Source organism: Prionailurus viverrinus, chromosome E1 (genome assembly GCF_022837055.1).
Source record: "Prionailurus viverrinus isolate Anna chromosome E1, UM_Priviv_1.0, whole genome shotgun sequence".
In the NCBI taxonomy this organism is placed as follows: domain Eukaryota; kingdom Metazoa; phylum Chordata; class Mammalia; order Carnivora; family Felidae; genus Prionailurus; species Prionailurus viverrinus.
Window position 1 is genome coordinate 23510567 of NC_062574.1, and position 13113 is coordinate 23523679.

General features: G+C 41.0%; 1 protein-coding gene across 12 annotated transcripts in view; it reads left to right on the top strand.

Moving 5' to 3' along the window:
- Positions 1–2394: 2394 nt before the first annotated feature.
- The window catches only part of SYNRG (synergin gamma), an 86851-nt gene continuing 76132 nt past the window's right edge, over positions 2395–13113 (top strand). For 10 of the 12 annotated variants that reach the window (XR_007146999.1, XR_007146998.1, XM_047833604.1 and 7 more), the window contains exons 1-3: positions 2395–2512; positions 9321–9361; positions 12856–12977. Coding sequence is in view for 10 of the 12 variants with exons in the window: in XM_047833604.1 (XP_047689560.1) it covers positions 2436–2512; positions 9321–9361; positions 12856–12977 (240 nt within the window). In the remaining 2 variants the exon portion in view is untranslated. The remainder of the gene's footprint in view (positions 2513–9320; positions 9362–12855; positions 12978–13113) is intronic. The other 2 variants (XM_047833605.1, XM_047833608.1) reach the window with 1 other exon arrangement.

The following is a 13113-nucleotide window of genomic DNA, read 5'->3' on the forward strand; positions in this document are numbered from 1 at the left end:
AGTAAACAGGTCTCTGCCAAAGCTAAAGAATTAAGGTTATATAGTGATGGAGACTATTCACTCTTAGCAGATTTTTCTTAGTTGCTAGTTTTGTACAGCTGGAATAAAAAATCAACTCCATACATGTGAAGTACTTAGAGTGGCATCTGAGAAGATTGCTAGTTATTATCAGTACTACTACAGTACTATAAATAATCTTAGCTTAGTAGCATTTGAATTACACTTAATAATTTCCTTTATTGTCAGCCTTTTATTCGAAAGTCAGAACAGGTAGATTCCAACTTGAGTATTTTAAATGAGACAAATTGTTCACCTTCAGAATTTATGTAAATGGAGCCCATTTGCTATAAGGTGCAAAAAAATAACTACAAGCATGTGATTTTTCTCTGTTCTTGCAAACACATCCTTGCCACTATATATCCTGGAGGTAGTTGTGATGGTGCCACCTCTTTGCCAGCTGTGTGACTTTGAATAGGTTCTTTAATTTCTCAGAGCTGTTTTTTCATGTATGAAATGGGGGTAATACAACTATGTCTCAACATTGGAAGGACCCAGCTCTGTGCCTGACATGTTACAAACTCCTGCCAAATATTCCTTAAACAAACATGATATATTTGGTGAGGAATACAAAGCTTAATAACAGAGTCTGTGCCCTTAGAGTGTAGCAGTGACTATAAAGTAAGGGAACAAATAGTGTGGCAAATGTTGTGTTAGACGTAAGGCCAAGGTGCTGAAGCAAGGGAGGATTGAGGATTGGCATCTAACATGTCATGGAAGGCTGACATCCTGTGCTGAGTCTAGCAGATGTAGGAATCCACAGGCAAAGGAGAACAAAGTATCCAGGCAGAAACAAGAGATCACATCTTGATCCTTCATATAGTCCCTTCATTTGTCTTTATTTCCTTTTTTTTACTATTTTCTTCTGTGTAACTACCCATCCTTAAATAACAGTGGCGACATCAACTTGTATCAACTTGGTTTGTCAATGGATTCATACTGAATTTAGCATATTTATGTTATTTGGAACTATATGCTACACAAATTTCAGTTTCACCTAAAGAGGAGGAATGAAATTAGTTATGAAAAGAGAACAGGTGATAACAAATAGCTGGTCTAGTGAAATGAGCAAGGACTTTTATGTGAAACGTGGGCTTGAATCCTGGTGCTGCTGCTTTGCAGCTCTATGACCTGGACAAATTACAACTTCTTTTAACCTTGGTTTTCTCATCTGTAAAATTCCAATACTAACTCTTAGGGCCACTGAGGATTTGAAAAAATGCAGTAAGGCTCCCCACCAATGATTTGTGCCCAATAAAGGATAACTATGATAAATGGTTTCCCTGGGGGTACCTGGGTGGCTTAGTTAAGCATCTGTCTTACATTCAGGTCATGATCTCACAGTTCGTGTGTTCCAGACTGGCATCGGGCTCTCTGCTTAGTGAGCAGATCTCACTTCACATCCTCTGTCTTCCTCCCTCTGACCCTCCCTAGCTCCGCGTGTGCGCGTGCTCTCTCTCAAAAATAAACCTTAAAAAAAAAGTGGTTTCCTTGTAAAACACCTGAGGCAAGAGTGAAAGATAAAGCCAGTTATAATTAATCCACTACTTGCTAATAAGCAAACTGCTTTAAGACTTGAAAAAGTTTACATTGGACTTTTGTATTTTACTCACAGTAGTTCGCACAGGGGAAAAAAAATAAAAGTAAAAATATGCCCAGGTGGGTTCAGAATAATGATGACCTGCTTTCCAAACACCGTTGTTTTGCCCTGCTTGCAAGTACAGGGAAAACGGGTTTTGGGTGGCTTGGTGGCAGAACCAAACACAAGCACGTTGGAGGTTTATACGTGGGTTGTGTTTATGTGAGTTAGGCTGCTTTACTAAGTTAAAATTTAAATACCTTCATCTTCTGGGGTGGGTACCAAATGGAAGCTGCCGGGTTCTGGGGCAGAGAGATGATCACTCATCAGCGCTGTGAAGCTATCAAAGGAGCGTCCAGGATCCATCTATTCTTTACGGGTAAAAATCATAAAGGAATACCCGTGCACTCATCATTGCAGTTTTCAAAGCAGGATTCGATCTTCTCTTCACTAACCAACAAGGTGCTTTTTCAAACTGAGGAACAACAGTGCTTTACCGCTGGGCCGCCAGCCGGGCCCTGCAGAGAGCCTTGCCAGACAATGAATCAGCTACCCGAGCCGCCCAGACAGCCTCAGAACTAGAAACACACGTGGAGGACCCCGGGGGGGCGGTGGAGTCACGGGGCGAGAGCGCGCGGCCGCCGCCCCTGCCTCCGCCTCTGGGGCGCGGGGGATCACGTGGGCGCAGGCCCCGCCCCGTCGCCGAGTTCGCGGCTTGGTGGGGCTGGCTTTTGCCCCGGAAGTGGCTGTCTTCAGCTGACAGCTGCTTGTAAGGTGGCGACGGCGGGCCCGGAGAAAGATGGCGCTGCGGCCGGGAACGGGAGCTGGGGGCGGCGGGGCCGCGGGAGCCGGCGCGGGGGCCGCCGGGGCAGGCAGGTGGGTGTGAAGAGCCGAGTCGGGTCCCAGGGCTGGCTCCGCAGGGGCGAGGACTGTTTGGAGGTTATGACGATTTTCGCCCGCTTCGACCCCTTCTTCCTTTGGCACTGGGCTACGGGAGAAAGGGGTCCCCCCGGGGATCTAGGCCGAGTGGGTGGAGGAGCCCGACATCCGTGTCCTGTTTCCCAGGCTCAGGGGCACTGGTGCTGGGGCCGAGCAGTGAGCGAGAGCGTCCCAGTGCGGGGAGGAGAAGAGGAGGAGGAGCAGGAGGTGAGGGTCCGCTTGGCTGAGCTGGCACCCAGCCAGGCTGGGGAGAGCAGCAACCCCGACGCCTCGCTCCGAGCGACCAGACTTCCCTTTCCCAGGGCTTGCCGGGCTTGAGCAGGGATAGAGTCGGGAAGGCTCTGGTCACAAAGGGAAAGATCTGGTCACAAAGCTGAATAGCTGTTTGCAAGAGGTGTGTGTACTATTCATCTTCCCCCCCCCCCCCCCTTTTAGAATGTTCTGTCCTTTTTATCTCCTTAACACACGACAAACAGCAGGAAAATCTGAAGACGTTTGAATGGGCTCGTGTAGACGTAACTCTTAAGTCTTGTCTCCTTATTAAAATCAAATCACTATTAAACAGCAGTTACGCAGTTATTAAAACAAAGCTTCCAGGCTTTTACTTAGACCTTAAACAAATCTGCCCTCTGCCATATAAGTAATTCCCTGTGGTTCTCATGTCCAGAATGATAAAGGAGAAGAACGTTTGCAACTTGACAAGTTCATCACTGAAGGAAATTTTGTTCTGGGAAGTTTTCACCCCACTTGTATAATGACCTAGGCTGAGTTTGTTTTGTTAGCCAACACATAGTGCATACACATTTGAAGATAAAATTAGCGCTTTATCTTCAGCATCCTAAATTATTTTTGGAAAACAAAGTGTTAGTTTTTTGATAGGCAGTGTTTTAATTTTGGAGTCACAAACACTACTGAAGTGTAGGCTTTAAAATTATCACCTCCTGCAGGTGTTTATATATAGGCTAGGAAAAAAAGGCGGTGGCTGTTGAATAAACCACCTGTGTGCAGCCCCATTTTTCGTTTCCTCTACACATCTTTCACTTTAGATTTAAAACTGTTTTTCTAATTTACGCTGTTTCATCGCAGTCTTTTATGAATACTTGATATAAGTCAGGTTTTGGCTGCAGAAGACACATGTGTAATAATGTCTTTTCTATATGTGATAACAGTTTCTAAAATGTTCTCGAGTGGCATTAATTTGATCAAGTATATGATTAATCATAGCACGAAGTTCTGGGAAAAATATAAACTTAAAAGAATTTGGTATTTTAGGCCCAGGGGTTTTCTTTTGGTGGTTTGGTTTCGTTTCTATTTTGGGTGGGTGGGGAAGACCTTAGGTGCAGAAAGTTGAGTGGATCATTCTCCTTAGTTTACAGTATTTTAATGTCACCAGTCCATGAACACACATTTTAAAAATTAAGTGTGGCCTGAGTTGTGATAGAAGTTAGAATGATTGATTTTAAAATTTCTTTCATCTATAAAATTTGTTTAGAGTAACATCTGCCTTCTAAAACTAGAGGATATATATGAGAAGGAAAAGTAGTTAAAATGATCCTTGCCTCGAAAAATGTGTAGTGAGCGTTACATATATTGGAAACTTTCTGGGGCTGAAAAGCTGTATGCTCAATAAAGAAAGGATAGTATGGTTTTTAACATTATGGTAGCCTAAGTATATTTCTAAGGGAAGAGCCAGGCATCGTTTCTTAGCTTTTAGTGGAGAAAATCCAGAAGCTGTAAGGTACCATTTTTCTTAGATACTTGTTTCTATTCTGAGAGACTAAACAAAAAGCAGTGGCATTTTCCAGCTTTATTAATGTTAGCCTACTTTTGATAGGTATCCTGATTGGGCTACTTTAAAATAAATGGTAGAGTTACATAAAAAGGGCAAAATTTACCCAAGAGATGTGAAGTAGAAAAAAAAATTTTTTTAAGACAACTACAACAGAGAAAAAATTGTTGAAAGATCTTGATTAGTCTGTATCCTTCTGGAATATTATCATTTGTCTATTTTTTTCCTGCTCTTTTATAAACTCCTTAAGGGCTTCCTCATCTTTTTCTCTTCCACTTTCTCTTCCACTGCTTCTGGCACATTCTAACATAGAAAACATTCTAGGGGCGCCTGGGTGGCTCAGTCGGTTAAGCGTCCGACTCTGGCTCAGGTCATGATTTCATGGTCCATGAGTTCGAGCCCGGTGTCGGGCTCTGTGCTGACAGCCTGGAGCCTGCTTCGGATTCTGTGTCTCCCTCTCTCTGACCCTTCCTCGTTCATGCTCTGTCTCTGTCTCTCTCAAAAATAAGCATTAAAAAAATTTTTTTAAAAAAAGAAAACATTCTATAAATATTTGTGGATTCAAGACACATTGAAAGCAAAGGACTATTTTATCTGGGCCTCAGTTGGAGGAAGAGGAAGTGGTCAAGGGATTGTCATAGGAGATGTGAAGGCCTACTGAACGCAAGGGGAATAGCACATAGGCCAGATGGATTGTGACACTAAGTGGGAGATGAGATTTATGAGATAAAACTGAAAAAAAATTGTGCTGGAACAGGAGGGGGCCTTGGATATAAACTAAGGAAATTCCATATAAGGGGGAATCAATACATAGTTTTAACCCCAGGAATAGCCTTATCAAATGGTCCTTTAGGAAGATGCGCCTCACCTCTGCTATATGAGCTGTATCTTGTAGACTCTGGAGGTAGGGAGATCCTTGAGGAAGTGTTGCTGGAGTCCATGCCTGAGAAGTGCAGGTTAGTAGCAAAGGTAACTGAAAGGGAGAATGAGTGAGGTACGCATGTGGCAAGTAGACATCAGTTCTGCTTTCGTGCTAGGCTGTCAGTAAAAATAGTGGGTTTTACCTTTGAAAATAAATTGTTGGTCATCTTGCTGCCCAGTTTTGGGGGGCTTTTGTTTGGTTGGTTTTGGCTTTTTTTTTTTTTTTTTTTTTTTTGGCCAAACTTATGCTTTCTTATCAGTGTCTTAGCTGCTTGTCCAACCAGTCTTGAAGCACGTTGCTGTTAGTCTAAACATTCCAGAGAATCATACGAATGGTACATAGGTCACTAAGGAGTTTGGGTTGCTAAATAATTACTGGAGCAAATCATGTTTGTCAGTAATGTTCTTCATTCAGTTTTTGTTTGTGTTTTCAAGGTAACCTTTATGTGTGTACATTTATTCTTGTCTATTTGATTGTCTTAGTTGGGACCTTGGCAGACTTGCAGTTCTGTGTCCTCATTTGACAGAGGGGGAACAGGACAAGGTGGTGAAGGGGTTTGCATGGAGCTTTACAGTTAATTTATGGCTGAACTGGAAAAAATGTAACTTCAGTTTCCAGTTTTTACTTAGCCACTAAGACATACTGGTAATTGTAAATCTTTAAGATTTGGAAAAGTCTTGACAAGTTGATTATCTAAATGCATTGTTTCTAAGTTTATAAATCTTAGTGTATGTGAGTACCTTTAAAAAAAAAAAACGATACTACTGAATTTCAACTTGCAGTTTAAACATTCTATCCAGTTAACAAATTACTTAGCTAATACATCTTGTGTGCAGTACAGAAAAGTCCTCTCTTTGGGTGCAGGCCTGCTTGTCAGCAGTAGAATTTGCTAACAGTTCAGATCCTCTTCAAAGCTATAAATAACATATAGTCAGATAGATGTCCAACTAGAACTTGGTAAACCACCTGAGAACTTTTTTTTTTTAATTAAAAATATGTTAGAGCCAAAAGACTGTAAAGTTTGGTTTTTAGCCTTTTTCCTGGGAAGGGGGGGTATTACACACTAGAAAAATGCAAGGACACATAAATTTGGCAAATAATTTCTAGCTTTCACTAGATTCTAAAGATTGCCTGAAACCCCCTTCAGATCCTTGACTCCCAGATTAAGAATCTTTCCCACTCAGACGTTTTCTTCCTTGAATTGTTCCATTTTCTTTCCCTCCATTCTCAAAGAAAGAAGTCCCTCTTCCTTTTCAAAGCAGATCCCTTTTGCTGCCAGGCTGTGTCTAAGCATATCTTTTGTATCCTAAACCTTTCTCCCTACAGATCCAAGAGTTTCTCCTCCTCTTAAAACTGTTTACTCAAAGATCGGCATTTTCGGAAGCAGTGATCTTTTTTTGTTAATCCTCATTCTGATCAGCTTTTCTACAGCATTAAATACTGGTGACTACTTCCTTCTTCCTGAAATATGGTTCTTCCTTAGTTATAACTTGCAGTTATAACCAAGTCCCTTGGTTCTCAATGACCATTCTCTACTCAGTTTCACCATAAGAATTCTCCAAGTTGCTCGTTGTTGTCGTCTCCCTATATATGCACATTCCCTTGGCTATTTCATTCACAACCAGAGCTTAATTTTTTTTTTTTAACCTTTATTTAAAAGAGCCTAGCCATGGGCCCCTGGGTGGCTCAGTCTGTTAAGTGTCGGACTTCAGCTCAGGTCATGATTTCGAGGTCCGTGGGTTCAAGCCCCGCCCTGCGTTGGGCTCTGTACTGACAGCTCAGAACCTGGAGCCTGCTTCAGATTCAGTGTCTCCCTTTCTCTCTACCCCTCCCCTGCTCATGTTCTCTCTCTCTCTCTCTCTCTCTCTCTCTCTCTCAAATAAATAAATGTTAAAATAAAAGAGCCTAGCTAGATTGATCTGGACTCTTCTCCTGAGCTTGAGTTACTTTTCTGATTGCCTGCTAGATCGCTCCTCAGGGATGCACATCTACTGCCCTTCCCCCCAAACCTACTCAAGGGTTCCTTCTTTTAGGAAACAGTATTACCATCCTTGCCATTTGCTCAGGCTCAGAATCTCAGCAACGTCTTCAGCTCTTTCTGCTGCTTCACTGCTTTTCCCCATTCTGCCAATTGCCAGGTCCTCTTCATTCTTCCTTTTGAATAGCTTTCATTCACCGCCTCTTTTCCAGTATCACTATTCTGGTTATAGCTCTTTTCATCTCTTGTTAAGATTATTGTGGTAGAGGGTGCCTGGGTGGCTCAGTTGGTTGAGCGAGCGACTCTTGGTCTCACAGGTCATGCATGATCCCATGGTCTGTGAGATTGAGCCCCACTCTGGGCTCTGCACTGACAGCATGGAACCTGCTTGGGATTCTCTCTCTCCCTCTCTCTCTGCTCCTCCCCTGCTCACGTGCACATTCTCTCAAAATAAATAGGTTCTCCCAGAGTAAACTTAAAAATAAACATTATTGTGCTAGTTTTTTTGCTGATTCTTTTTGCTTCAAAGCTCTGCCTTACCGTGTTTCTAGAAAAACCTAAACTACATTTCTGATCATTTCACTCTCCTGCTTAGAACCTCTCACATCAGGGAAATGCAGATCCAAATCATGAGGTAATACTTCATACCCCTTAGCATAACCATTATCAAACAAACAAAAACAAAGTAACTACTGTTGGTGAGGATGTGGAGAAATTGGAACCCCATGCATTGCTGGTGAGAATGTAAAATGGTGCAGCTGTTGTGGAAAACAGTTTGGCAGTTTCTCAGAGAATAAACACAGAATTACTATATGACCCAGCAATTCTACTCCCAGGTATATGCCCAAAATAATTGAAAGAGGGACTTACACAGATACTTGTATACTAATGTTCATAGCATTATTTACAACAGCCGAAAGGTGGAAACAACCCAAGTGTCCATCAGCAGATGAATGGATAAGCAAAAGGTGGTATGTACACACAAGGGAGTATTTGTTATTCAGCCATAAAAAGGAATGAAATGCTAATACCTGCTACAACATGGATGAACCTTGAAAACATTATGCTAAGTGAAATAAGCTAGCTATGAAGTATAAAAGTATCATATGATTTCACTTAGTGTGAGGTAGCTAGAATAGCAAATTCATAGAAACAAAAAGTGGTAGCTACCAGGGGTTGGGGGAGGGAGTGATCGTGAGTTCTTGTTTAATTGGTATAGTCTTTGTTAGGGATAATGAAAACATTCTTGAAATGGATCATGGTGATGGTCGTACAACATTGTGAGTGTACTTAATGGTACACACTATACACTTAAAAATGGTTAAAATGGTAAAATTTTGTCATGTGTGTTGTACCACAATTAATAATCTCTGACTTCATACAATATTCAAAGTAAAATCAAACAGCTTAAAGGTCCTCTACTGTCTGCTTGCTTCTCTAATCCTGTATCTTATATTCAATCCTAAATCTCTAAACACAAAGCTCTGGCCTCAGAGCTTTTGCTCAAATTATATGGTATGACTCTCTTCAAGGTTCAGTTTAAAAGATAACTTCACAAAAGTCCCCGAGATATAACCCATCAAATTAATCTTTTTCTTTTCATCTCTACTAGTATTTGGGGCCTCTCATAGCACTTAGCACACTTTATTTGATGCTGCAGTTAGTAGCTTGCGTGCGTGTCTTCAACAAGACTGTGCACTAATTCAGTTCCCTCATGTAGTAGTTACTCAGTGAATGTTCGCCAAATTGAATATAATCCAACCTTCTCAATTTATGGATGGAGAAATTGGAATCCAAGGAAGTCACATAGTGACAGACCAGGACTAGTTTCAACGTCTTGTTTTCTAGTTCACAACTTTTCTCCCTGCACTGACATGCCTGCCGTCATGCATCCTGTGGATGTTCGATCTGTGTTGATATCGGGTAGTTCAGTATCGTACTACAGAACAAATGTCAGGACCCTGTCCACAGTTCTTTTGTGTATATAAAGAATTACATGTTTTGTTTGAAATCTTTGTACATAGAAGATCCTGATATGTTTTTCTTCTGTTTTTAGCTTCATGTTTCCGGTTGCAGGTGGAATAAGACCCCCACAAGGTATGTGAAAGCTGAAATTTTAAACTTTTTATTTTTCACTGTTATGTTTCTGAACTTAGGAACTAATTGGATAAAGAAGTCCTATTGCTGCGAAATAGAGTAAAATTTTCCTATAGTCTTGAACCCGTATGCCAGCTATGCTTGAAATTTCTCAAAAATTGTGTAATTCTAGATTGTTAGCTCCCTAGGGCAGAGGCTATGTCTGCCTTATGCTAGTCGGTATCTACAGCACCCAGTATGCTGATAGAAAATTATAGGGGCTCTGTGGATGTTTGTTGAGTGGATAAAAGAACCTCTTTAATTGTTTGATACTACCGTGTTTTCTCTGTATGAATTTGGTTTTATGTATATAAGAGATCACGTATTCTGATTCAGTATAAATTATTTTAAGTCTCATTTTTATTCTCTTCAATTTCTTTAGTGGGTATATTCCTTCTCTCTGTTTCAGACAAGGCCCCACCAAAGTCAGTTCTAGCTGTGTCTTCAGGGAAACCATAGTGAACTGATCTAATCTTGACTCATGGTACTTTGCCACTGGGACACAGTGTCAAAGAAAGAATATGTCTGCCCTTCTCTTCTTTCTGCTCACACCCTCTTCACTGTACCCCCGACACATACCAGTCTGCTTCTGAAAGCTGGCCCTTCTCACAAAGCCAATATTGATTGCTTATGGTAGAATTGCTGGAGAAACAGAGACTCCCAGATCACCAATAGAGATGAAGGATAACGAGTGGCTCAATAGCAGGTGGTCAGTGCCTCATACTGACTTTGTCTCCGTTTGTAATCAGTGATGGAGGTTGAGTTTCAGGTAAATTTTTCCAGGAGTCAGTTGTATTCCTTTCATTGTGCTCACATTTATGCATTATTTAAGCTATCTGTAATTAGATATGTCCCAGATTTGGATAGAATAGTTTGAGATCTTTTGTTCTTTAGGAAAGCATTACAGTTATTCGTTTTCATGGCTCAAGATTTTGCATTTTTATAAACTTTAAAGTAAGACTCTGTATGTAGAGCAAGAAGAGAGCCCCAAAGATTGCCTGATATTTTTTCTTTTGGAATTGTTTTGAGATTTTTTTCTTTTTATGAAGTATGTTAGAGTAGACTTTTCAGTCATTAGAAGACTTTAAATTATGCATGGATTGTTTCTCAAAGCATATACGAGAAGCTGACAGGAAGAGTCGCCAAAAGATCATGAGTAGGTGAACAGGAGACGAGAGAGACCAGAGTTTTCACTGTGCATACTTTTATGCTTTTAAACATTGTACCAAATACCTAAATTACCCATTCAAGAATTAAATAACAATAATTCAAATGAATAAGACTGTAGGTCCAAAGAGGCAAAAGGGAAAACATGTAAGTTCCATGAGGGTAAGAACCTCTTGGAACTTGTTCACTGCCATGTCCCTAGAATGATGCCTGACAAGGAGTAGGCCCTCAAATATTTGAATAAATGATTGAATGAATAAGTGAATGCCAATACTTCTGTTACTTACAAATGTGGATGTTCATGCTTCTAAAATTAAACTGTGAATAAGTAACCTTTAAGGTACACAGAACCCACAAGATAAGCATGGTTACTTTCTCAGACCTTTAATTTTTTTTTTAACTAGTTAGAACCAACATAGATGTAATAAATTGCAAAATTGGATTGAAATTTGTGTTCGGCACAGGTAGGGAGTTTTGTTTTTTATCTGTTTATTTCAAGAAAGAGAGAGAGAGAGAGAGAGAGAAAATCCCAAGCAGGCTCCGCATTGTGAGCTCAGAGCCTGACATGGGGCTCCATTTCGTGAACCATAAGATCATGACCTGAGCTGAAATCAAGAGCCAGATGCTTAACTAACTGAGCCACTCAGGCACCCTGGGATTTTATTTTATTCACAGTTGAATACCAGCTCTCTAGAACTGTGCCTAAAATATAGTAGGCACTTAGTATTTATTAAATTCCCAAAGGGATGTTTCTTCAGTCTCCTCCCCTCTTGGGAATACTAAATTGAAAAAATTTGGGAGATACTATCCTCATGATCATTTTCCTGCCATTGCATCATTTAATTGTCATGCTGATGGTTATTTGTGGTAAATGTTATATTAACTATTCATATAAGGAAAGACAAGAGGAAGATCATTCCTTCAAGCATATTAGGTATTAAACAGTTATACAGATGAGAAACCGAGGCATAGAAGTTAAGCAAGTTACTCAAAGTCGCAGAGGTACCAAGTGACATTTCTAGTTGGCATCCAGAGTTCATGCTATTTAGTATATGTGTTATTGTATTAGTTATATGCTGCTGTGTAAAAAATACCCCAAAACTTTTTTTAAAAAATCCATTTTATTATTTGACACTGTGTCTGCAGATCAGGTATCTGGAAATGGCTTCACTTGGGTGGTTTTGGCTCAGGGCCAGAGAGATTGCAGTAAAGATGTCAACTAGGGCTGTGGGCATCTTAAGGTTTGTTAGGGCTGGGTCGTCTGTTTCCAAGATGGCTCACTCTCATGGATGACAAATTGTGCTGCCTTTTGGCAAGAGGTTTCAGTTCCATGCCACATGGATTCTCTGTAGGACTGCTTGAGTATTTTTTTTTTTTTAATGTTTATCTTTATTTAAAAAAAATTTTTTTTAAACGTTTATTTATTTTTGAGACAGGGAGAGACAGAGCATGAACGGGGGAGGATCAGAGAGAGAGGGAGACACAGAATATGAAGCAGGCTCCAGGCTCTGAGCTGTCAGCACAGAGCCCGACGCGGGGCTAGAACTCACGGACTGCGAGATCATGACCTGAGCCGAAGTCGGCTGCCTAACCGACTGAGCCACCCAGGCGCCCCTGTGTTTATTTTTGAGACAGAGCATGAGCGGGGGAGAGGCAGAGGGAGAGGGAGACACAGAATCAGAAGCAGCCTCCAGGCTCTGAGCTGTCAGCACAGAGCCCGACACAGGGCTCGAACTCGTCAACTGTGAGATCATGACCCGAGCCAAAGTCGGACGCTCAACCAGCTGAGCCACCCAGGCGCCCCTTGAGTATTCTTATGATGTGGCAGTAGCTTTCCTCAGAGCAAGAAGGAAGATACATTGGCTTTTAGGAACTAGCCTTGGAAGTTACACACTGTCATTTCCACCATACCCTATTGGTTACACTGGTGAGCCCTATTCAATGAGGGAGGGAATTACAAAAGGTATGAATATGAAAGGGCAGAGATTGCTGGAGCCCATCTTGAAGGCCAAATGTCACAATTAGGTCATATATTAGTTTTTTTAATATGCATAAAAATTCTGTTATCTTCGCTTTACAGATGAAGTTTTGTAACTCGCCTAAGATCTCATAGCTAAGTAATTAACTAATGGAGTTGGAATTCATATTCAAGTCTGTCCCACTTCACGGCCTGTGCTTTTCCACTAAACTGTGCTGCTTCCCAAGTAACAAGTTGTTTATGTACTTACAGTTTTTGGAAAATAGACTGTAAAATATATTGACTTTAATGATGCCCTTATGTTTTTCAGCAGGACTGATGCCAATGCAGCAACAAGGATTTCCTATGGTCTCTGTCGTGCAGCCTAATATGCAGGGCATGATAGGGATGAGTTACAGCTCTCAGATGCCCCAAGGACCTATGGCCATGCAGGTACTGGCTTTTTTAACCAATAGTTTACACAGTTATTGTTTGTTGGTATGTGTCACATACTAAGAGCTGCATACTAGGAGCCTAATGTTCTATTTGGCAGTAAATGTAGTCTGAATGTTAGGTGGCTTCCTTCAAA